Source organism: Balaenoptera acutorostrata, chromosome 1 (genome assembly GCF_949987535.1).
Source record: "Balaenoptera acutorostrata chromosome 1, mBalAcu1.1, whole genome shotgun sequence".
NCBI classification, from domain to species: Eukaryota; Metazoa; Chordata; class Mammalia; order Artiodactyla; family Balaenopteridae; genus Balaenoptera; species Balaenoptera acutorostrata.
In genome coordinates this window covers 109,576,532-109,601,660 of record NC_080064.1, presented here as the reverse complement: position 1 = coordinate 109,601,660, position 25,129 = coordinate 109,576,532, and the positions used below count along the sequence as shown (strand labels likewise).

The following is a 25,129-nucleotide window of genomic DNA, read 5'->3' as shown; positions in this document are numbered from 1 at the left end:
AATCCTGGAGCAAGAGAGGTCTGAGACTTTGTTTTGTGCCTCAATTTCTCCATTTGGTCTTCTTTGGAGAATGGATCTGACAACCTGCTGAACTGGGGCTGGGGAAACAGGGCACTGAGGAGTTTAGACAGGGGAACAGGACAGCTATCCCAGGGAGCTCCCCAACCAGTGAGAGCCATGGGCTGCCCCTTTTCAATTACCCCAATCCCCTAGGACAAAACAGCGGGAGACAGAGTCAAACTCCCTTTTATGTCCCCATCAGGAGTCAGAGATGAAGACACATTCCCAGTAGTTTCAAGTTTATTATTTTTAGTTTCACTATCCTCACATCCAAACAGCTACAGCTTCCCCCAGACCAAATCTCTTTCCATGACAGCAGATTATGCCTCCACACGAGTTCTGAGGGGTCTGGGGAACTTCAGACTATTGTCAGTTAGGTTGGGCCCCTCCGTGTTAAGGGGGCCTGATAGCTCCTACAGGTCTTTGCCACATCTATACACAAAAGCTCAGAAAATTTCTTCAGCATTTGGGACCCTGGTGTTCTGTAGCTCCAGTAGCCGCTGTACAGCCTCGGCCAAGTCCCGTTCCCCAAGTCGACGATTATCTCGAGTCCGAATGTTCACTGTTCTCTTACTCTGCTCTTTCTGGCCAACCACTGCAGAAAGAGGGGAGGTTTGCGAATCTCAGGGCAAATTTATCCAGAGGATATCTCCTTTTGCTATGCAGAAATGTGAGAGACCGAAATCTTTAGGAAGAGCAGAGCTCAGACATGGTTCCGGGAAAGGATATATTTAGCTATCTCTTGCTCTCCAGGTTCCCTGGTCATCCTGAGGAGATAAAGAAATATTCCAGACATTCTCCTACATGCCTTATCACTTCCACTCAGGAGCCCAGGGGTCAGAGATAGTAGGGTCAGCCAAAGAAAGACAAACAGATCAAGAAGCAGATCCAGAGAGAGAGAGAGAGAGACAGAGTGTGTGTGTGTGTGTACATTACAGAAAGGGGAGGGTGGCAGGGTGGATGACACACGTGCAAGTCCACGGGCTCATGGGCAGCTTGCTCCAAGGCTGGCAGGATGAGTGGATGTGTATAACTAGAGAATCAGGTAATCTGGCTGAGACGTTCCTATTCCTTGCCTTCAAGACAGAGCTCTGAACCTTGGAAAATGAAAAAAAGGAGCAAGGTAGGCCTAGACTTTTTTTCTTAAGGCCTTTTTCCTCATCCCTTAGGGCTGACTCTATCTAGGTCTAGAATAAGCAAAGCTAACTAATTAATGCCTTATTAACCCTTCCTGTTCCTGTCTGATGCTCCCTTGGCTAATTACTAACAGACACCAAGAGCTAGGGTGGGGGTCAGAAGAAAACTGTTCTGAGGGTCAGAGGTGCTGGTCAGGGGGTGAAGGAGCCTAGGGCCCAATGGCTCAGGAGTTCTGAATCCTGGCTCCTGCCCAGCTCAGGTAACGAGCTGCAATTTACCCAAATACACGGATGACCAAACGTAGTAGACAGGAAAGAACAACATACAGGCCGAGCGGAAGAGTGCAAGGCTCTGAGGGCTGTGCTGACCCGGTCTTACCGAACTGAAAATTGTAGTGGGCAAGCTGAGCCCGGCGGATCCTCCGGCCGAGGGTCAGTCCGGAGTCAGCGTCCAGGTCGCCAACCAGTCCTGCAGCTCGCAGGCTCCGCTGTGCCTGGGGCAGAGGATCATTGACAGGAACCTGATTTAATGGAAGGCTGAGGGGCTGGAACAGGCTGATGTCAGTTTTCCTCAAGCTCCCCCATCTGCTCCTCCTTCCTCTGCCTCAAGGCTCTCCCTTCTCAGGGACAAACCCTCCTCACTCTCTACATTGAGGCTTCTCCCCAGCCCCCCAGCCTCCCTGTCGGTCTCCTCCTGGAGCCAGGCCTCCCTGGACTCTGCCCAACCAGCTGCTCGACTCTAGTACTGTCCATATCCTTACTTCTCTCTAGAGAGGAAAAATAAAACAAACATTTCTGCAAGCCCCCTTTTGTGCCAAGTGCTCAGCTGTCAGCATTTAACATTTATTAATTTGAGTCCAGTCTTGTGATTCCAAGTGCCGTGCCCCTTTCACTACCCCATGTGGCCTCTGCTACCCATTGCTCGTCCCCAGCCTCCCTATTAGTCTTGCTTTGGCCCCCAGCCTCACCCCCAACTCCTCACCTCCCTGGCATATTCCTCTTGCTCAGTCCCCACAGGTATGACCACCACCTGGAATGGTGACAGCCATAGTGGCCTGATTGAGAGAACAGAGGAAGGCAAATTATTTATCCTGGCTCAGACCCCAAGTGTGGCTGCAGGGAGCAGATTCTAGAAGGAAACAGAAGCTGGAGTCTGAAGGGAGCCAGGATGTGGAGCACGCACTACCTGGCTTGAGGGCCAGAACAGGCATCGGGGGTCAGAGGTCTCACCATTTTCCCCCGCAGCTTTCCGCCAGCACTCCCAACATCCTTTCCACAGAACCTAGCACTGCTCGATGAATGAGGACTGGACGCTCCAGGGCCCCCGCCTGCCTTGGAGGGAAAGACGGGGGGGCGGATGGAATGGAAAAGTGTCACACAATGTGCACCCAAGATCACCTTCCAGTTTCCAAGAATCTTCAGCCCTGGCAAGGGAGGGTGTGGAGGATGTGGTTGAGTTTTTAGGGTCAAAGGCAGAAAGGGAAGTTGTCCTCCACCTATTCCATGGGCCAAGGGAAAAGGGGACAGGACAAGGTTCTGTACCCCTTGTACTGGAGGTCAAATCTCAGGGGCAGTTGGAAGTCAAGCTGGATTGTCCCACACTGATGGGGCCGACCCAGGGCATCGCGGAGGTGCACGTCAATCTGGAGGAGACAGAAGGGAGGACATGAGAGAAACCAGAACCAGTATCCTCCATTACGCATGCCACCCCCTTCTACCTAGCCACATCCCAGGCTGTGTGGAGAGACGTGTCACCCAGCTGCATCGTGCTGTCTGTCACTCGCTGCAGACTCTGGCGGTGGCTCTTTCCGCTTAATAGTGGTGTATTATTAGGGAACATCAACATTCACATGAATGGCCCATCCTCACCCTGGCCTCTCAATTCCTTGAGTTCCTCATCTCAGAGACCTTCATCCACGCCCACACTATGGCTACATCCTTCATGCTGTCACCGCCCAGAATGGCTGTGCCTCTGAAACAGTCCATCAGACACCTGCTCTGATTACTATCTCTTGTCCTTCCAGCTCGACAATTATTCCTATTAATGGCTCTTCAATCTCTCGGCTCCTTAACTCCTCATTTTTCTTCCCATTCACAGGCCTCTCAGCCTCTCCCACCTCTCTTTCCCCATGCAGCTGTAACCACTGTCCCTGGTTCCCTGGTATCACTGTTCTTCTGTCACATCCACATGACAAAACCCCACCCTGGTGGCACCCTCGCCTCCCACTTCCTTGGCCCTGGAACAGAAGTGCCCAGTGCTGCCCAGCACGCCACACACCACAGACGCAAAAACAGCGATTGATGCAAGTTGCTGTTGTGAACCTCAACTGAACCCTTGCTGCTGCCTGCAATCCTTTGGCTGCCCTAATCAGCTCTGCGTCGTTCTCCTCAAGGATTTTCAAGCTTTCTCCTCTCTTCCCATCTTCAACCCCCTCACTGACAACTCTCCTATTCCCCAATCCTATCTCAGCAAATGATCCTGCCTCCTATCTCATGGAGAATTCTGATAGTTGGTATCATGAGATAGGAAAATGTCTCAACTTCTGTCACCACACCTATAAATATCCTGGCACCTACCCCCAAGCCTTTCCTTCTACCCCCTGAACAACAGCACAGGTGGTTCTTTCTGTGGAGGGCTCTGGATCCCACCCCTCAAGACTCCCCAGAAACTTTCCTCTACTGAAACCCCTTCTACAACTTCAACTTCTCCCTGACCCAAACAGGCTCCCTCTCATCACAGCATTTAAACATTCTCAAGTCTCTCCCTTCATCAACATCTCTTTGGATCTGCCAGCTACTCTCCTTTGCCTCTATAAGAGCCAATGTTCTTGGAAGTGTTAGGTTCATTCATTCACTTCTGACTCCACGTCCAGTCCCCACTTTACTGAAAAATGGACCCTCAAAACCTAACAGCCTTTTCACTAAATCCAGCAGACACTTTACAGTCCTTTTTCCCCGACTTCTTTCACCTCTTCCAACTTGCCGTGTGAGTTTTTACTCTTCGCCCCAGCCTCTGCCTACAACGTTCCCTCCTGAAGCACCTTTTTACTTGGCCAACGATTACCTTTCAGATCGGAAAGAGATTCCTATGGGAAGCCTTTCCTGACCCTCCTGAGTAACGTGCCCCCTTAGTACCTACACAGCACTGATCCCACGGTGCTGAAACACCCTATTTACCTCCCAGAGCCCTCACCAGACCTAAGTTCCATGAGAGCAGGAGATGTACTGCTCTTCTTTATATCTTACACAAATTTAAAAACATTCCTTCGTATCTATTAAACAGTTAATAAAACAAAACAAAAAAAGGAATAAATAAGACTCTAACCACGGTCCCCAGCTTACCTTAGGCCCATAGAAGGCACCATCTCCAGGGTTAAGGTCCCAGGGTTCTCCAAATTCTTCTAGGGCCTGTTGAAGGACCTTCAGAGGAAAGGGTACAAGAGAGGAATATGTCATCTTCAACTTTATGAACAACAGATCCCTTAGTCCCCCACAGTGACCCTCTCAGCACATGCCTCTGCCAGGGACCCTGATTCCCATCTCCCCTCTCCTTCCATCAGAGACTGGTTTATCTGCCTCTGCTTCCCTACCACCTGCTCACCTGCTCAGCCTGGTCCCAAAGGCAAGGCTCTCCCAGGAAGCCAGATGGCCGGGTAGACAGTGCCAGGCGGAAAGAGAACCCAAGGACAGTGTAGACAGAGCGGAGGAAATCAAGACAGCCTCGGATCTCTGCTTCCAGCTGGGGGAATAAGGGCAGGTGAGCTGCGTGCTAGCTAGAGCTCTGGGGTGGTGGTAGTTTGGGGAAAAGAGGGCAAAAACATAAAGGAAAGGTTGCGATAGAATGTAGCTAAATTATCATATATAAAGAGGGCAACTGAGGGTCAGGAATGTTGGCAGTTCACAAGGAGAATGCAAGGCGGCTTAGAAATGCTTTGGTGGAGCTGGGGAAGGGCCACCTGATCCGGTGCACAGAAGATGTGAGCGTCATCCTGCTGGAAGCGCCGCAGCCGGGTCAGTCCCCCAAGACTGCCAGAGGCCTCGGCCCGGTGCAAGGCCCCGAAGTCGGCCAGTCGCAGGGGCAGCTCTCGCCAGGATCTGGGCCGGTGGGCGAACATCAGGCTGAGTTGGGGTGGGGAGGAGTCAGGGCCACAGGGAAAACTAGCCCCTGAAGACTGCTCCTCCGCCCAGGCTGCTTGCTTCCCTTCTCTGCACCATCAGCTAACATGCTCTCCAGCCTCGGCATGCCTGAGTCCTGTCAATCCCACTCATCACAATCTGGGCCCTGCCTGGTTCAAAAGTGAATCTCAGTAACAACAATAACAGACATCACTTACTGTGCCCCTGTTCTGTGATAGGCACTGAACTGAAAGAAGAACGTTAGACAGCAACTCCAAACCCTTGATATTACACATGAGGAGACTGAGGCTTAGGGAGGTGCAATGATTTTCCCAAATTCACATGGTGAGCTAGAGGGCAGATTCAAGACTCAAATCAGGTGTTCCAATACGATTCCAAGTTTTCTACAACTTAGTATTTAGTAACCCAGCTGCCTAGCCCTAGCCCTGGGAGGACCCAGGTCTCCTGGATGCCAGCTCACCAGTGCGCAGGGCAGTTCATGGGCTTGAGGGCGAGCGTGTCTGCGGGATGGCTGGTAGAGTGGTCACTCTGGGAGCCGGCATGGCTGTCAGAGCCTGGGGGCTGCAGGGCAAACATGTCTTCCCGGTAATGCTCCCAGTGCCCTGACAGTTCCCAGAGTTTCGTAGAAAACAGCGTGGGGGTTTTCACTTCCGAGAAACCACGGCGGGTGTACTCGGCCTAGAGAGGAGGGTACAGACATGGAAGGCCAGAGTGACTGGGGGGAGAGGAGGCAGGATGGCGGCTGTGTGATTCTTCTGGGCCCTCAGGTCATGCTGAGCACAGCTACAACCTAGTAAGCACCATCCTCCCTCGGTATGCTCCTCACTGTAGACCACACATTTCTAGGCCCTTGATAAAGGTTACTAGCACTTTACGATATTTACGTTTAAACTTCTAATCCCCCTCTTCTAACACCTGGCTTCTTCTAGGCCCTCAGTCCCTCCCCAGTCTTCCTTCCCCTGAACATGGGTCCTCCTTACCCTGATAAAAGCCACGAGTACATTATACACCCTTGTCCCTCGAGGCAGGAAGAAGCAGCTCCCGGGGCTCAGTTCATGGAAGAAGAAGAGCTCCTGTTCCTGGAGTCGGGACGGCAATGGTCACTTCAACGGGGAAGCGGGGGCTTGGGAACCCAGAAGAGATAACTGACCAAGCTGCTCAGTCTGCAGGATTCCGAATCTACTCTCAACTTCACAGTCAGGTTCCTGCATCTCTCTCCAACCCTTATCATCACCCCCACCCTGCCCCCATTTTCCCAGTCTCTGTACCTTCCCAATGCGCCGGTGGTCCCGTAACTCTGCTTCCTCCCTCCACTCTTCCCAGGCCCTCAGCTCCTCTGCAGTGGGGAAGGAAATCCCTGACACTCTCTGCAGTGTCTCTGGGGCGCCGGAAAACCTCCATAAGGATGATGAGTTCTGTGGGAGGACAAAGGGAGTCAAAGGGAAGATGAGAACAACCTCTCTTTCAATCCTCATATGATACTCTGAGCATAAGCATCACAGGTATGACACTTGACAACGATCCCATCTCATCTCTCTCTCTACTTTTCCCACCATCACCACCGGGAGGATGGCCACCGCCATCCTCCAGATACCCCCTGCCATGTTTACCACCCTGGAGGTGCCTGAGCCTTGATTTCTACATATGTCCTGCTGAATTCTAACCTTACCCTGCCACCTCTTTTTGTCCCCATTCTCACTATCACTGCCCTACCAGCACCCGTGTACTTTGTTCCTTTCCCTTCTAATCAATGACTGCTCAGGGAAGTAACCCTAAGTTCTGGTCAAATATTAGTCTATCCATCCCCTTATCAATCTCCCATACAGCTGCTAGAAAACTCAGTCTCCCACACTAGGTCCTATTCCTGGATCCATGAAATTCAAATGCCTCTGCTTGTTCTTTCCTTGAACAATTGTATGGTACTAATAAGAAACAGCCTGCATTTTATAGCACTTTTAACTTTTCCTCACTTTCTCTTGTGTTAGTTGGTTTTGTCTCTTTGATGTCGATTTACTGGTAGGACAGGAATCAGCTTCATTTTATAGATGGGGAAAACGGGTAAGGAGATTTACTCAAGGCCGTATACTTCATCAATGGCAGAGACAGGACTAATAGCAGATGCCTAGGTTTTCAGTCCAGGGTTTTCTGCTCTGCATATCTGCCTCTCCCCTCTCTCCCTGCTCCTATTCCAACTAATAGCTCACCTTGCCCAGGAGCAATATTTTCAGAAAGGGCAGGCCTTTGACTTCAGAGTATTCTCTCTGTGCCTGTCAAATGGTGTTCCACACTGGTTCTCTCCACAGGAGCTTTCCCTACATGACCGTGTCCAGCCTGTTCATGCCCTCCCTCGCCATCTCCCTTAGTGCTAATGTCTGACTATGGACTCGGAATTGGCTTCTGGGCCCTGGCAGGATGTCCAGTATCTGTCATCAGATGGGGATTTCTAAAAGGCAGGGACAAAGTTTCTTTCTATTTCTGGATTCCCCCCTTAGCTATCAGAGCAGAAAAGGGGCTGAGAGAGAGGATCACCTTCCCATTCCCCAGCTCACTCCAGTGAAAACAGGAATCTCAACCTAACCCAGCCCTCACAACTGACCGTTAGCAGCTTCAGGCCTCCAATCTGTCCAGTATGCCGAAGGTGGGGGCCTCTGCACAGATCAACCAACATACCACACCTGGGAGAAAGAAGGGGCCAGTTAGTGATTTCCAGGTTTTTGAGCTTCTAGGATTCTCCCTCTAGGGTGTTTAGCTGACAGAAAGAGACATAAAGAACTATTCCACAGAGAAAGCAATGGAAGATAAAAATCAATTCCCATTTCTTTTTTGGGAGCAACAGATTACCTTCTATCTTCTTTCCCTTATCCCATTTCTGGCCTTCTTTAGTGCATCCCCACCTCTCCCTGTTTCCCTCAATCTTGACAGCTCTCACCCATATACTGTTGCCGTTGGACCTGTCACTTTCTCCTCGATCAGGTGAAGCTTAAAGGGGTTATCCTGGAAGAAGGGAAGAGTGAAGACAAGTCTTTATTCCCACGAAGAAGTCCTGAGAGAGAGCCACTCCTTCCCTCACGTCTCTAGATTATCCTCCTAAACTTGTGTGTCTCCACCCCACCTTGAAGAGCTGCCGAAGCTGATCCTGGGAAGCCTCTAGTCTCCGGAAGGGTTGAGCAGCAGCTGCAAGTTCCTGACAAATCCGTTCCAAAACAGGCAGCTCTGAGCCCTTGATTGTCCTGGAAAGATGAGGGTTGGTTGGCTTCCATCCTCTAAGGAGCATCACCTGGGTGTTGGCCAGGGGATGAAATCCTGCCTTCCAAAAACATCTAAAATTATTGGCAAAGACAAACAGACTAGGGGAAAACAAATAGGAAATCAGGTACAAAGTTTACAGCTGGAGCAAAAGCTCTCTGTACGAAATTAAATGTTGTGTGCAGGCAATCTGGATAAAGAAAACTAGAGCAACAGTAATAAGGGATGAAGTAAAAGTTGAAGAATTCATAAAAGCTAGAGAAGGTAAGTTTCAAGCAGATTTAGAAAAGGAAGGACAGGGACTAGTGGAGAAAGTGGTACCTATGTCACAGTTGAGGCATGGAGGGACCTGCCCCAAGCTTTCTTTCTCCTCCAAACTTAACATGCCTGAGGCCCCAGAAAAAGGTCTCAGAAAACACCCCAGGAAAGAGGTATAAACTTTCAGTTATAAGATGAATAAGGTCTGAGAAACTAATGTATAGCATGGTGACTATAGTTGATAAATTCTGTATTGCATAAGTAAAATTTGCTAAGAGCAGATCTTAAGCATTCTCACACACACAAAAAAAGCATGTGATAATTAACTCGATTGTGGGAATCCTTTCACAATGTATACATGCATCAAATCACCACGTGTACACTTTATATTACAACTTTGTCAACTATAGCTCAAAAAAACAGAAAAATAAAGTAAAATATGGTGAAATCTTTGAAAACGAAACCACCCCAGAATCATTCTCCTCCTTCCTTGCACTACTCACCGTTCCTTTCCAAGGAAGAAATCATGGTAAAAGCCACATCCTGTGCTTGGACCTTGGCAGAGGACAGCACCTAGAAGTTGTTCAGCTGCTGCCCCCAGGACATGGGTACTGGAGTGCCAGAATACCTGGGTTCACAAGAAAGGAGTTCATGAGTTCATAACCTTCTCCTTTAGCCCCTAGCTCTCGGATCCTCTCCTCAGAGAAGCTGGCATGAAACCAGTATGAATAACTATCACAAAATGGGGAACCTGACTTTGGGGTGACCACTAAATAGTAAAAAGTAAAACGAAAACAGAAACAACTGAATAGAAAAGAAAGAAGGCCACTAGAAGCAATGCACAGAAGAGAGTAAGCCTCACTCCTCAGTGCTTCTGGTTCTAGAGCATAGTAGGAGGCTAGTCAGTTTTCATGCCATCCAAGCTGACATAAAAAAGTGAAGATGAGGCCAGGTGATGTGCTCGGTTGTGCAAGCCACATTAAAATTAAATATATGCTACAGATGACTTATAATGCATGTCTGAAGAGTTGGAGGGCTAACGTGGCATTATTATCCTCTGTTTTCAACTTTATATCTCTCCCTTTCATTAGCACAATGATCACTGCTTAATAGACCCAGGCTAAGTAAAAACTTTCACCCTAAGTTTCCAGCTTAGCCAGGAATAATCAAGACAAGCAATCTGTGGTAGGTCTCCCTCCCAACTGCAAATGGAGAAACTGAGGCAAAAGAAATAAATGCTAGAAGTGCTCATTTAAACATCTCTTAGTTTAGTAGCCACTGTATCCCTGATAAGGAAGAAACTTACTGCTTTCCCCTCTGCAGAATCGAATGTCAGAAATCTGAGGTCAGAATCTGTCTCTAAGGGCCGCTCCAGATCATAAGGTTCTCCATTCACTTGAGCAGCCACTGCAGTATCTGCCAGTTTAGAACTTCAGCAGTGGGGGATGGGGAAAAAGAGAAAAACAAGGTTACCATCCAAAGGGGTAGAGAGGGACTAATCTCTTAGCAACTCCAAACTTGAAAGGGGAAACGTGTTACCAGAGCAAAAGAACCTATCGTTTTTTTCCCCGATGCATAATAGAGGAAGGGCAGAGACTATGAAACTAATGCAGATAAAAAGGAATCAGCAGGAAAAGCTGTCTTGATGCGAATGGAATAAACATACAGAGCTCTTTCCCTGCTCAAATCGAGGAAGTACAGAGATAGAAGGATTATTCTGGTAGGTAAAGAATGGGCCTGGTACCTGATCTGCTGGGCTAGTTGGTAAGGGGTTGTGTTCCATGCCACAGCATCCACTTTCTGGCCTCCAGGAAGTGATATCTTAATAGTCCGGTGTTCCTTCTGTGCCATGCTTGCTAACCTCTTTACCTGAGCAGTCCATAGCTCCTCAAAAAGGCCAAGCCGCTCTACCAACCAGTGTGGAGGGGTCGGCACAGCTGCCTGCAGGGAAAGATGTTAGGAGGTAACACATGTCCCACCATTCCTTCTTGGGATTGGGGACAGTGGGAAATTGGAACATTTAAGTGGCCGTGATCCTAATCCCTAGTCTTTAAAAGGACTGGGTGATAACGGGTCCTAGGCTGGGAGCCCTAGGCCCCCCAGGCTGCTGACCCCAGGAAAAAGATGGCGCATCTAAGGGCTAGGGTAGCCGGGTCTGGAGACGCAGGGCGGGAGTAGAGGGGGTCAGGCTGGGTTGAGAGCCTACACTTTGGGGTTCCGCTGGGCTGGGTCCAATGTGGTTCGGAATCTTTGGGTACCTCACGCACCGTGTGCAGCCCGCAGGCTTGTAACCCTGGGATCCGAAGCCGCCGCCACCTCTGATACAGCCCCATTTTCCTTCAGACCCGTCCTACATCCTCAAATAAATGATCGCTGCTTCTCCATCGCCAGATTCCTCATTGGCTTCCGGCCCAACAATGTCCATGCCTATTGGTTATTACAGCTGCCACTCCAGTCTGGGACCACCTCCAGGAACTCCGAAGAGGTACACCCCACACAGCGCGAGCAGCGATGCGGGTGGTTCCGGCTGACCGGAAGACCTAAACTGTTACACATATGGGCAATTCCCGAGACCTGCAGTTTCAGACCGAAGTAGCAATAAGATATCCCGCGGCTTTGAGGGCAGGGGCAGGAAAATTCTCCAGAGTGCGAGCGGGAGAAAAACAGATTAGAAAGGGTAGTCATTTTCTTTTAACCATTAAGTTTTCTTTTACGTAGTCTTCACTGGCAGGTAGGAAACAGGTAAAAGCATAGACTTTGGGACAAGACAGACCTAGTGTAAATCCTGGATCGCTACGTAATTTTGGGTAAATTAATTTCTTCTAAGCTTCAATTTTCTTATCTATAAAATGGGAATAATAATAGTTATCATTCTGAATTGTTGAGGTTAATTTTATGTAAATCGTTTAATACACTGCATGGTACATAGTAATGGGCAACAATAGCTACAAGCTATGAGAACAAATGAATATAACTGCTTTGGGGCTAGAGCGAAAAATCTGCAGAGGGCACTCCTTGGAGTCCCTTCATACTCATCGTGCTTAAATAGGGACCTTAGAAACCTCTTAATCTTACAGATGAAGAATTTAAGGTCAGAGAAGGTTAAGTGGTTTAAGGCCAAACAGTAAGCACTGACGCTGGATTCTGAATCCACATCTTGTATTCCTCTACCACACCAGACTTTCTCTGGTAATAGAGTTTACTCCAATGCAATTCCCTCTTCACTTCAGAAAGAAGTGCCTGACCCTAGAATCTTAGCTCTCTGCTTCCTACACAAGACCTTTGCCTCTCATTCCCATCCTAGCTCTCAACTTCCTTTATCCCTTCTCTTCCCTCTCCCTGCTATATCCAGAACACAGGACTAGGTATATTTGATTTGTTTTACACAATAAAAATTGAAACACAACCAGATATGTAGTAAAGTATGAGGGGAAGTGGATTTGGGGACAGCTGTGAGGTTGTCAGTAATTCCCATTAGTCCCCTCACCTGGGGGTGGGGCTGGTTGGAGTTGGTTCTCAAGTTTCCAATGGTGATGTTATCAAGGATTGTGGAGGAAAAGCTGTCAGAGAAAGATGTTTAATCTAAGTTTCCAGAGGTTCTGAGAGAGGCAGCAGTTGATCTGAGTCACAGGCACCACCCTGGATCTTGGCTCCATCTTCTGGTATGTTAGACACCCTGAAATACAAAAAGAAATAAACAAGACTGTGGAAGAGGAAGATTACTTGTGTGTGTGTGTGTGTGTGTGTTTGGGAGAAGGTAGGGAGAATTTTTAAATGGCATTCAGAAAGTCTGACAACAGGCAGAACTTTCCCCATGGCTCTGCACCAAAAGGGACAGGGGAGTGTTACATTGCAGGCAACAAATTGGTAGCTGCTCAATAAATAATTATTGATTTAAGAATGCACCAATCACTGTACTGACTCGAAACTCCAAAGTATTGATATACTGATACACACCTTCTTCAATCATTCTACCTTGTAAGGATAGTAGAGGGATGGTGGAATAAGTAGATTACACTGTTATGGTAGCTCCCGGCACTCATCCCTCAAACATTTACTGACTGCTTACTGCGTGCAATGCACTGAGCTGAGTGCTCAGGAAGTGCCAATCAATCAACTACTATATCATCACCTATGTAACCTGTTTTGAAGTGGAGGGAGGAAGGAAGGAATGTCAAGTTATTCCATTCCTCCGTATGGCAAGCAACCCAGCAAGCAAGCAGACAAAAGCAAGCTAGCTAAGGCCAACGCATTAAGCCCTGGTTCTTCACAGTGATTTTGATCTATGACTAGCATGTCTCAGCCTCGGAATTTTACTATGTGCCAAGTGCCATGATTCACTATCTCATTTAACTCCTAGAACCCCGACAAGTAGTAGCTCTTCTTACGCTCCCTTTAAAACATTGAAGAGGACTCTCAGACAAGTCAAGCCGCAGTCCGTCTGAAACCAAGGCCTGTGTTCTGCCATGCTATGCTGTCTCTCAGGGACCAGGATAATCATAATGCATCATGTTTGGTAGCACAGCTCCTTTTTTTCTCTCCAGGGTACACTTCTAGGAGCCTTTGGGGCCTAAGAGATCTTTAATATAGGGTGGAGAGAAAGGTCCAATAAAAAGCCAAGAAAAGAGGCAAAGAGGCATCTTACCAAATATCCTCTACCACACTAAGGTTAAGAAAAAAGAAAAGTTTAGGAAATAATGGCAGAAGATTTAACAGAAGTCTAGAGAAAAGGGAATCCTCATTAAAGGGTATACTAGACCCTTAATCAATTTTGGGAAATTCTCAGCTTTACTCCACTTTTAGAATAGACATCCTGTTAGCTAAAGCTTTGGTTGAGGAGGTATTGTTTTTATAACGTTAAACTATTTGTAAGAATTCTCTCCATTGAAGGTAAAGTACATTTCCCACTTGTTATCAGGATCAACACATTACCTCCAAATCTTAGTTTTTAGAAGCAAAATTTCCCTGCACCAAAGAAATTTTGAAAGGTATTGGAGGTAAAAGAGAGAAACGTAAGAAGGTAAAATACATAAAGAAAGGTTTACATCATTGCCACCAAATGCTTTTGAGGCCCAAAGAACTAGCCAAGTGGTTAAGCCTACAGGAGGTACTGTGGGGAGTTTAGGTTAAAAAAAAATGTTTTTTCTTCCTTAGTAATGAAGATCTAGGACGCAGCCAAACTTTAACTTTGCTTTAAAGATGCTACAAAGAGAAAGTCCAGCCAACTTTGCTGAATAAATCAAGAGGGGGAAGCTTCCTACCCAGAGCATGGGGATAAATTGAACTTTGAAGACAAAACCTTAGGCTCACCTAAAAATCTATGCTAACATTTCCCTTTCCCAAGACATTTCTTGAGTCTGAGAAACAAGGAAACAGCCACCTCCACCCTGCCTTTTAAATGACCCTGGTTGGTCAGGTCAACACCAACGGAAAAATATGAAGTCTCCCAAACACAGGAGTCAGTGCCAACTTAAGTTTGATGCTGAAAAAAAAAAAAAAAAAACACACAAAAGCAAAGAGCAAAGTACTCTGAAAGAAGGCCCTAGCTACATCTACGGAAGACTACATACAACTATGGCCCACTACCCAAAAAACCAAGATTTGAAATTAATACTTCACTAATCCCTACTGCCTTTGACAATGATTGGCTACCTAGAAAATGGGACCTTTAAGTATTACCTCATGTGGGTGCAAAGGATTCCTAGCCAGGGGAGGAGAAAACAGAAGGAACTGGATGTTGCCCATCTCCTTTCTACCCATTCCAACTGAAATACTCCAAGAAAAACGTAGGAAGTTTCAAGTCTTATCTCCTTCCCACAAATTATGTGGCAAAGGACTTAATTCTCAAAAAGAAGGGGATCCAATGGGGAAGGGAAAGGAAGTAATGTGGTTGGAACATCTAATTTGCTAGGAACCCCAGCAGATCCAGGGTGTACTGGTTTAGCCAACACCCTTTTCAGTCAAACACAAACAACTGCAGCCTGTATTTGTTCTGTTGGCACTGCTTACTAGCCTCTCCACCCATATCTGTGTTCTCAACGTTTGACTCTTGCCACACTGATAACAAAAGGGAAAGGACAGGAAAAAAATAATAGAACCGTAAGGTAACTGTAATATGTTTCTAGATAGATCTCAGCCTTCTTATCCCCTTCCCCTCAAACTTGTAACTAAGCATTAAAGGTTTCTTCTGTCCTCCCCCAGCAGTTCATCAGAAATTGATATTTAATTTTACATTGCACTTGCTCCTTTCCTTTAAAGCATTATGTGCTTCTTTCTACTTCTACGTGGGGGGAGAACAGGATGTTTACTTAGGAGCCATCTCACTTATGGGTATCCCTCTTGCAGCTTTGTCTATGCAGACTCAATGAGTTATTACTCAGCAACTGTGAACAGCAGCTGACTGGACTTGTCCATACAGTTACTCATAAACAAGTATGAGAAACGCCTCAATACCCTAAAACCCATTCAGATAGTGTTTGTGTTATTCTGTCTACATACATGAGGGGGTAACTCATTCCTTCTATACCATATTGGCTTAACTAGAACAATTTTGGGGAAGTTATGTATTTTCAACATGCCCAGAAAGGCCGATGAGGAATTCTAAAAGCTGTTGCTTCCTTGGGGTGGAGACAGGAATCAGGTGGGCAAGTCAAGGTCCCAACTGGGGACCAGGAAGTAAGGGTGAGCCAGATTCCAGAAGCAGCTAGCATAGTGGTACACCCTACCTGCTGGGTGTGTTCCTAGGCTGCTGCTATTTCTGAAGTGTCCGGTAACACATCTGTAGCTTCACGTATTCAAGGCTGCTATTTAGAGCATTCTATCCTGCCAGTGACCCAGCCTGGTCTAGACGCAGCAACTCTCTTCACCCCTTAAGCCAACATTCCATTTATTAAGCCTCACTGGGTTATGAAAAATGGATGGGGTTAAGAGAGAGGGGTTGAGTGTAGCTTCTGTATGACAGACTGTCAATATGCAAGAAGGGTAGATGTGGGCAAAGAATTGGCCAGAAGGATCCCTATCACCACTACCCCAATTTTATGTTTGCTTTAAAAATGCTTCTTCACTCACAACTGTACAACTTTTTGAAGACATAACACAAGCTACCATCCATACAGTATGCCCACTTCATTACTAACCATTCCCTGAACATCTTGATCTCACCCCACCCAACATCCCTTTCAAAATTGAATTTCGTAAAGGATCAAAGAGAAAACCACAAGGCCATAAAGATCTCAAGAGGCTCAGACTGCCTTCAGTGACACTGAGTGCAGAAGTCAAAGGGGACGACAGCTGGACAACATCAGTGCGAGAGGGGAAAAGTCAACCACACAACAAAGGAAACCATACTTTATTAAACAGGAAAACAAAAACATAATTTTGGGGGCAAAGAGATTAAAAAAAAAAAAAAAGAGGAATGGCTGGAAGAGAGGAAAGGGCAAGTGGTCACAAGGAAGGGATGAGACGGGTGGTCTGTGGCATCTGTGTTTGCCTTAGAACCGTGCAGGCACACACACCAGCCCCTCTACCCTCCATGCACTCTTAGACCAAAAGCCAATACAACTGTATCTTCAGAGATATATCCAGGCTTTTCTTCCTGCATTCTGTAGCTGGTTTCACCTTCAGCCCTGGACAGTCATGTAGGGTCTTTGCTGGAGAAAATTTAGGTCTTTCCAACCATAGGCCTGTTCCACAAAGCAGCAGTTTCAACTCCTGGAGAAATTCCCTCCTATGTGCACTCACCAGAGAAGCCAGGGGCCCTTGGTCAAAGCCCCAGATCTCAAAGAAAAATGTCAAACCTTTAGAACTAGTTATTTTATTAAATGATATTAATACACATTTCAAAAGGATTTCATTGTTGTTGCCTCTAAAGCATGTACTTGTTTCGTTTTCCACACTGAACACGTGAGAATATCAATCCAACATATCTAATTTTAATCTTAACAGGCACCCCAGCCCATTCGAAAAAAGGGGGGAGGGGGAGGAGGGGAAGAAAAAAGGGGAAAAAGCAGTAATTTACAGCGGCTTCAAAACAATAACAGCTGAAGCTTAATTCTGCATGAACCAGTAACTTCAAGATTGATAGTGAATATTTTGCAATTAGAAGTTTAGCATATTCACATTATCTAGATAGGTTTGCTGTACCATATATATCACAAACATTGTATTCCTGGGATAGGAAAGGATAAAAGGCCTATTCTCTTATCATTTTACCTTCCCTGGAAACAAACCAAATTCTAGTTATTCTCAACTTTTGGGAGGGCAGAGGGGAGCAGGGAGGGAGGTTTCATCTAAGCTGACTGAAGAGTAACTCTTACAAAATACTTAAGGACTCAATTTCTGATACTGTATCACTGTGTTTTAAGTGGTACCAGTGTATTCATGACCCCCACCCACTGATTCTCTGTCTGTGATTTTACAGTGAGCACCAAGGACGTTAGTAACAACTTCACATATTCTGCTTGCATATGAATCATGTCCTTGCCAAGATACACTATGCTATGCTTTCTTTAAAAAAATCTTGTTTATTTTTTAAACTCAGGTTGAAATACAAAAGTCAGAGCACGGAGTTTTAAATCACAGACACAGAAAGAATAAAACCCCTTTGTTTCATGTTATGAATACCAGAATTGTCTTTTTTGTTTCACTATATCACATATATACATTGTTGTCTTCATTTACTGCTGTAGACAGATTTCCTTAAAGTTAACAACAGCTGACAAGTCACATACAAATCCTCACTTCCATCTTGAAACAAATGCATTGAGGATTTTGTGGCTTAAAAAAAAAATAAAAAAACACTCCACCAAAAAACCAACCCTTAAAAGTCCATCTTTTAAACTGTACAAGGTCCTTCTTTCATGGATTAGCTATCATGCTTCTGAGGACAACAGCCCTGCCCCAACATTCAGGAAGCCACTGTCCTGACAACCCCGCATTTTCTGATAAAATCAAATGGTCAGAGAGCCTTTTCAAGTAAACACTACTTTTAGCTTAAACGAGAGCAGCAAAAAGAATTCACATTCTTTTATTCTAGAATAAAAAAAAAAATCCCACTTTCCTGCAAAGGAAAATAAAAACCTATCTCAGTTTCGAGTCAGAGAGAACTCTCCCTTTCCCTCCCCCCACCCCCACCCTCACACTCTCTTATACTTTTCTCTAAACAAATGTCTTAGGACTCAACATAACTGTACTGTTTCTTTGCTTTGCTACACTATATACCCCACCCCACTTACAAGGTCATGGTATCATGCATTTTTTTGGGGGGGGGGAGAGCTACAGGGCAGAGAGGCTTGAGAAGGTCAAAGAAAGAAAGAACAGTTGGCTTAAAACCAGAAATGCATTAGGAAGATGAATGACTTGCAGGATCCTAACCAAAGAAAACATGGCGAGCCCAAATAAATAATATGGAATAAATTACACAAAAACTCCCCAACTATGATGCACACCTGGTTTAAGCTGCTCTTTATCTGAAACTCTTTATCTGAAAAGCAAGTTTATTCTGAGACAAATAATCTTCTATCACTACACTACCCACTCTCTCCCATCTTTAATATTTCGTTGGAGGAATCCAAAGCAATCCCCATACTTCCTACAGTTACTCCTATACTAACTTGGAAGAAAATATAGAACTTGCTAGAATTTCCTTTTCTTTTACTCATCTGGCTGGAGATGACCAGTGTGTACCTTGGGGTAACACACTAAATAAAAAATAGTAGTAAAGCAACATTTGCCTTTCAGTGTCCCTAGATAAAAAGACATAAACACTCAGAATGCAGTGATTGTCTTTTTCCCAGTACTAGTTGTAGAAATACAAATAAGAAGCCTTTCAGTTCAGGGACAAGAAAAGCACTCCTTTCTCGTGGAAAATGACTAAGGGCAGAAACATTATTTTCTATTGAGAGTGGGAGGTGAGGTTAAGGATTGAGCCTTGAAATGTGACAGGCTGCGATCTGTAGAGTGGGGTAAATTTGAATTTATCAGGTCCTCCTGTTTCTCTGTAAAGATACAAATAATAATATCCACTGGTCACTAAGACAGATCTAAAGAGGTATAATATAAAGAAAGATGCTACTGAACTTCCTCCTTTGAAATACCCAGAAGAGGGGTGAATACAGGACTAGGTCAAGGGGAAAAGAAAGATAAAGACAAATATTTCCTTTTCCCTTGTAGTTAACTTTTGCTGAAAACTACCAACAAATGTCACTTACGTTAGGGAGGCACCATGGTAAAAATGTCTACTTCTTATTAAAAAATACAGGGATAATATTTGATAACATTTCAGTTACACCTTCATATCAATTGTCAACTGTAGTGACTTTCTTTCTGGCTAAAGCAGAAATGAAAACGGAGGGAGGAAAAAGTCAAGAAAGAAAAGCAGGAAGCAAGAGTTTGGTGCAAGATGTGTGAAACTACCTCAGAAATGTTTCCTTGTTTATGACAGATGGGCAGGTCACAACACACCATTTAACAGTTCCTTTCTCTAGCTCTCAATATTGTAGCTACTCCTTATTTTAACCTTTAAATTATATCCAGCCCCCTTTCTTTCACTCCAAGTATAAAGAGGAAAATTTTTTACTAGGATAAAATGAGGTCCGTATCTCCTCAAAGTTACTGCCTGATAGTACTTTAGAAGAGGAAAAAAAAGAAGAAAAAAAAAGCTTTAGATTTTAGGAGAGAGGTAAAGAACTCAACTGCAACATGCCTTTAAAAACAAAACAAAGCAGAACAAAACAACTTGACAGGTCCAAGGTCTCCCACATTTCTCCCCTGCAACATCTCCTGGCTGTCAGCAGGCCACAGAGCGTACAGGGAAGAGCGCCACACTGGTTACAGCAGTAACGGAGCTGGAGAGAGAAGGGGACAGGAATCCTTCCACTGACTACTTTTGACATGCCAAGCCCAAAATAACATCCCAACATTGCACGTTATTATCTGTACTGATGGAAGTTTTATTTCAAATGTAATAATACTCTTCCATAGATGGGGTAAGATAAGAGCTGTTTTCCTCCCCACCCCTCAAACCCCCAGCCAAATGAAGTGGCTTTGGTTGTGTTTCTTTGCCCCCCACCCCCTTAAAATACAAACAACTTGGAGAAGGTGGGTGTAAGTGCAGTGGGAAGCAGGACTGGATGGAATAGTGAAATGTGAGCATATGCACATGGGACTTTTTAATTTGGAAGGGAGGTCCTCTGTCATAATAAAAAAAAAGAAAAAATAAATCAAAGGAGGGAAAACAAACAAAAACAACAATAATAAACCAAACTCCTACTTCCAATTCTCTCTAGACTGTTCAAAATGCCTTTCCCTTAGTTTCCATCAGTACCTGGGAGGGAAGAATGGGCGTTTTGGTGCAAAGAACGGAGGGCCCCTAGCGAAAGGTGGCCTGGGTCTCTTTAAACTGTGAAAAGGGTCTCTGCTGAGAAAAGGTTCCCTAGGCCGGAAGTCTGGCCGGGGACTCCGCAAGATCATACCACTCCGGTTGATGGCGTCTCTGTGTGAGGGACCCAAGGGGGGGCCGCTGCTGTTGCTGCTGCCTCCCCCACCTCCTCCTCCATGGGCTGGGCCCAAGTGCTCCAGAGAAAGGGAGGGTAGGCTCAGGCTCTCACGTACACGGCTAAGGCCAGGGCCGTTGAGGTCCCGTTGGGTGGGGCCCCCATGGTCCCTGGGTCCTGGGAGCACCCCAAAATGATCAGCCAGGGTCCCTTGAAGGAGGGAACTATGGTCCTTGGGAAATACTGCCACAGCCCCCGCCACTCCGTGCTCTGCCAATGGTGGGGTTGGGAAGGGTACAACCCCAGAGTGGTCAACAGGAGGTGGAGGAGGAGGAGGAGTAGAAAAAGGGACGCCACTCCCGCCACTGCTGCTATGTTCCCCAGGGGGTGGAGGAGGGGGTGGGGTGGGGAAAGGAACTCCGCTGTGCTCTCCAGGAGGAGGTGGGGCAGCATGGGCCAGGGCTGCCTCCTTTGTGAAGGGGTTCGAAAGATCCACAGAGGGTAGATGAGTGGGTGCATCTCGAGAGAAGATACCACCATGATCCTTAGGAGGGGCAGGTGGGGCAGATGATGGCCCCACTGGCTCTCTCTGGAAGGGTGTCCCATGTTCCAACGGGGATGGGGGGAGATGATGCTCAAATGTCGAGTTGAAACTGTTGGAACGAAAGCTGCCGACACTTTCCTGAAATTGGGGTGCTCGTTCTTTGTATGGTGCTGTTTTAAAGCCAGTGAGGCCTCCGCTGCCCCCACCCCCAAGGGATGCCAACTCAGAGGCACTTGAGGGGCCATTGTCAAAGGAGCTGCCTGAGGTGCTCAGATCAAACCAACCCACCCTTGAAGCCTCACGCCCATGTCCTCTATTTCCCTTCCCAGGCACTCGGATGGACTCTACAGTCTGTATTGGCTCCCCTGACATCCTCCTATTGGATGCATTATGATAACCCAAGGTTTCTATAGGGGCCCCCTTTTCTTCCGTACTATCAGGCAAGTCTAAGCAGGAGGAGGAGACTCGGGTCTCTATGCGGTAGTGCTCTTCTTGTTGCTGCTGATCAGTGGCTGTCAAGCTGGGCTGGGAGAGGTTTGAGAGACTGACACCATCACTTGAAGTGCCCTTGCTGGGGGCCTGGCCAAAATGTTTATCATCTGAGGGCTTTCGTGAGGCATTTTTAAGCATATTCTTAAACTCAATCGTCGATGTGGTGGAAATGGTGGAGGCCAGGACTTTCTCCACGCCTGACGTGGGTGGGTGGCCCGTGGGAGCAGCAAGGGTATTCTGCGGAGAGAAAAGGGAACGATGTGGAACTGGGTGAGGAGAGTCTGGGTACTGCTTCTGTGGCAAACTGAGATGCCCAGTGGTAGACTGAGACAAGCTATTGTGGTTGGAGTCAGGGGTGAAAAATGAATCATTCTTACTCGGTGATGGTGACCGGTCAGACCCAGGTTCATTCCCTCTTATGCTGAAGGCACCAAAGAGCCCAGGGGAAGACGAGAGACGGTCACAGTTCTCACTAGAGTCCAGGAGGGCCCTTACAGATGGAGGGAAGGCAGACTTTACCCCAAATTCTTGGCCCCTGTGACTATAACTGGATAAGATGGGCTGGTACTCGGTGGTATCAGAAAGCTTGCTTGATTTCAGGATAGATTTGGCTGGTTTCTTCTCTAGGTTCATCATGGCAGAGGGTGGAGGCCCTGAATACTCAAAATCTCGGTAATCTTCATCTTCCTGGAAAGAAGTATCTGGATAGAATTTCTCCTGTGAAGAGTCCATCAGGGAAGATGGTCTCTCCATTCCATCAGAAGGCTGCTTATAGGGTGATTCACTGCCCAGGCCAAAGGGTCGATATGTAGATACAGAATTGGAGAGCTCTCGGGGGTAGCTTTCCTCTCTCCCAGGGGGTGGTGATCTTGTACTGCTGGGTGTTGAGGAACCAGGGCTAATGATCTTAGAAAGCAGGGACATGGTATCTACACTGCTGGATGTGGGCTTGTCCATCATCTCATCCTGGGTGGGCGTCCCACTCCGTTCATCCCGCACAGGGGTTCCATCAATGTTGTCGATTGATGTGCTAGTAGGGCCACGCTGGAAGTCTGAGGGATGGCTTTCTGCTGGGGCACTGGATCCCAAACTGCTCAGGATTGGGATGTTTAAATTTAAGCCACTGAAACCAGGATTACCTTTTAAGAAGTTGTGGATCTTCATTTCCAGGCTTGGGGAGGTGGACTCTGACTCCAGCTTTGGCTTGGAGATCTCTGAAGATTGGCACATGGCAACTTCAGTAGGTGGGGCAGCAGGGCTAGTATTGTGGGTACCTGTAAACCCCAGAGTGTTTGATGGTAGCTTGAAAGTAGAGCTTGGGAGCCCTGGGCTTTGCCCAATTGAGGCCTTGCTGGCTGATGTTGAAGAGACTTCAGAAGTTGATGAATTAGGGGAATAGCTGAAGCTTTTCGGAATAAAGGATTGGGTATTGGAGGGCAGATTTCTTCCTTTTATGCTAGAGACTGTGGTGTTGGCAGGGGAAGCTGAAGTGCTCTGGGATGCAGCTTCGCTGGATGGAACTGGGTTCCCAGTAACACTCTGAAGTAAAGATGACAGGCCTGTAGAAACAAAGATTAGAGGAGTTAAAAAGAACTCCCTACCTTCGAATGAAAACAATGTAGGCTAACTGGATATTCTCATTCATTCCAGTCGGAACTAGATAGACATTAAAATATGAGATCAAAGGGAATCCAGACCAAACAAGTAATGGCTAAATGTCATAGAAAACACTGGACCTATTTATCAATATAAGAAGAGCAAATTACTGAAATGTTTCTAGTAGTCATGAAACAAGTCCAACATGGCAAAATAAAAGGCAACAGAATGGGGGAGATTTTAGTGTCAGAATCATTCACAGCTTAAACAAGACAAAGCAGGAAAAGAAAGGGTGCAAAATTACTTTTAAAATAACACTTTAAGCCAGTATTTCTTAATGTTTGGTCTGTGGAACTGTTTCTCTAAATGCAAATAGATATTCTGCCCTATCCTTCCTTTCCAACCTCCACAACTGTCTCTAACAAGTTAACCTACACTGTTATTCTCAGGAGAGAGACAGCAATATGCAAATTGCAGGAATTTATTTGAACTGGGACGCTTTTTTCAAGGAGCATCTCTTGCCGCACTAGTGTTATCTTTGGGGAAACAAAGCTTTGGTTGTAAAAATTTTAGTTGTAAAATGTAGCAATAATAAATATACAAACATACACCACAAAGCTTATACAGCTAGACCACTGGGGCACTGATTCTTTCACAAGAAAACATACAATCCCCTTCTTATAGCTTGGAAAATTCAAGGATTATTCAGGCTGACACTGATGAGATTCAACCCCACTCACTGACAAAACCTTCTCAGAAGCACTGAGAAAGAATTCTTTGGGGCAAAGAAGACTGAAGTTCACCAAAGCAAACTGCTCTTGCAGAAAAATGCTTGGAAAAGTACTTGATAAAGAGATAACAGAAGGTCCTTTAAATTCAATCACATTTTGGAAATTTTCCTCAATTTCTGATCACAAATGAAAAGTTTATGTATACTTCACCTGAATTTATAGCTTTCAGTCATACACTAAAACTGTTCCTTCAAAATGATTGAAGGAAAATATTTCATATGATACTTCAATTAATGTTTCTTCAAAATTTCAATTTTTATCCTTATTTGCTAAGAGATTTAAGGTCTTAAGAATTTTAAGGTTGCTCCATCCTTGCAACATTTTCAAATGCCATCAACTTCTAAATAATGATGCATGGCTTTTATTATTATCCAGTGTTTGATAATATCCAAATAAATGAAACATTGTTTATTTCAGTTATTATCCTCCTGAAAAAAAAAAAATCCATGTTTCATTTCCAAAAAGGTCCCTGGCTATATAAATTTCCCCTTCCTAACAGTTTGATTTAATTCTTAGTAGTAACTGCTCCTACCAAAACCAGAAGTCTTCAAGCACTGGAAAGTGAGATATGATAATATCATGATTTTAAAAAGATATTTCAGTATTATCTTTCAGCTGTTGTGAAATAAATTCTTCAGAAGACCATCTTCTTAACAAAGATACTACTCAGATTTCTGGTAATAGGTGAAATAGTCTCTTACCGCTAAATATTACTTTTCTTCAATCTTAAACCATAGTCTATGGCCTCTGCCTACTGAAGTCATTCTTTTGTGCTGAAAATCAGTCAATAAGGGCTATGGGTGACACATTCAGAGCAAAGTTCTAAGAGATTTCCTTTATGGTCTTTGAAGAAATTATCTATTTAAGTTGCCGGACACAGTTCTTTTAAAAGGCAAAGAGAATTCCACTTTCCATAAGGAACTGAAAGGTGATAAACTGCCCTGTTATTCCACAAAGCTTGTTTCCTGAGATTCCCACTTTTCATTTTGTCATAACACACCTAGTTCTGTTCAAATTTTGCCTGATGAGAAGGTCCACATGATACTATTGTAACAATCTGCTGAAACAAAAAGCTTCTTCTTTAAGATCTAAGTATTATATCTATATAAGAAGTTAAAATACAAGTGACTTCAAAATTTTTACTGTAACTATAGGATGGTGATAGAAGAGGGAGTGGAAGGGAGAAATCATATAAACATGCCAATCTCTCAAACTAATTATCCCTGAAATCAGTAGTATGAGATGCACTGTAGCATCATCACTAATTCTTTTGCTGGTTCCAATATGTAGAGCTGTGGATTACTATTTCATAGTATTTAGTTATGTGTAACAAAATTCTCTTACATGGTAAGACAAAGCTCACTATAATACAGTGCC

At 45.5% G+C, this 25,129-nt stretch overlaps 2 protein-coding genes across 12 annotated transcripts in view; both read right to left on the bottom strand.

Moving 5' to 3' along the window:
* Positions 1-282: 282 nt before the first annotated feature.
* TARS2 (threonyl-tRNA synthetase 2, mitochondrial) lies at positions 283-11,252 on the bottom strand. Of its 5 annotated transcripts, none has more exons than XM_007177989.2 (18): positions 11,105-11,252; positions 10,582-10,778; positions 10,144-10,267; positions 9,341-9,465; positions 8,446-8,563; positions 8,263-8,327; positions 7,930-8,008; positions 6,602-6,748; positions 6,314-6,412; positions 5,794-6,011; positions 5,153-5,315; positions 4,798-4,935; positions 4,539-4,616; positions 2,739-2,839; positions 2,427-2,528; positions 2,179-2,251; positions 1,576-1,690; positions 283-655 (listed from the first exon to the last, which is right to left on the bottom strand). In XM_007177989.2, exons 1-18 carry the CDS (start codon positions 11,168-11,170, stop codon positions 507-509), a joined length of 2,157 nt encoding a protein of 718 aa, XP_007178051.1. In that variant the 5' UTR covers positions 11,171-11,252; the 3' UTR covers positions 283-506. The 5 variants fall into 5 exon arrangements, 4 of the variants coding, with proteins under 4 accessions (XP_007178051.1, XP_057388330.1, XP_057388344.1 ...); XM_057532347.1 differs by having other exon boundaries at positions 11,096-11,243; XM_057532361.1 differs by lacking the exon at positions 283-655 and adding an exon at positions 664-827 and having other exon boundaries at positions 11,096-11,244.
* A 6,711-nt stretch (positions 11,253-17,963) lies between these two features.
* RPRD2 (regulation of nuclear pre-mRNA domain containing 2) overlaps positions 17,964-25,129 on the bottom strand; it is an 85,493-nt gene continuing 78,327 nt past the window's right edge. For 3 of the 7 annotated variants that reach the window (XM_007177985.2, XM_057532315.1, XM_007177986.2), the window contains one exon: positions 17,964-22,924. In XM_007177985.2, coding sequence (XP_007178047.2) covers positions 20,154-22,924 — 2,771 coding nt within the window. In that variant the 3' untranslated portion in view covers positions 17,964-20,153. The remainder of the gene's footprint in view (positions 22,925-25,129) is intronic. The other 4 variants (XM_057532329.1, XM_007177988.3, XM_057532340.1 and 1 more) reach the window with 2 other exon arrangements.

Bases quoted from the DNA above. Each gene is read 5' to 3' on its own strand.
- TARS2 (XM_057532347.1), bottom strand. From the start codon at position 11,170: ATGGGGCTGTATCAGAGGTGGCGGCGGCTTCGGATCCCAGGGTTACAA. The intron at 6,012-6,313 runs GTAAGGAGGACC...CCTCCTCTCTAG, and splicing joins TACTCGTGGCTTTTATCAGG to GCCGAGTACACCCGCCGTGG. The intron at 2,840-4,538 runs GTAAGCTGGGGA...TGTCTCCTCCAG, and splicing joins GTGCCTTCTATGGGCCTAAG to ATTGACGTGCACCTCCGCGA.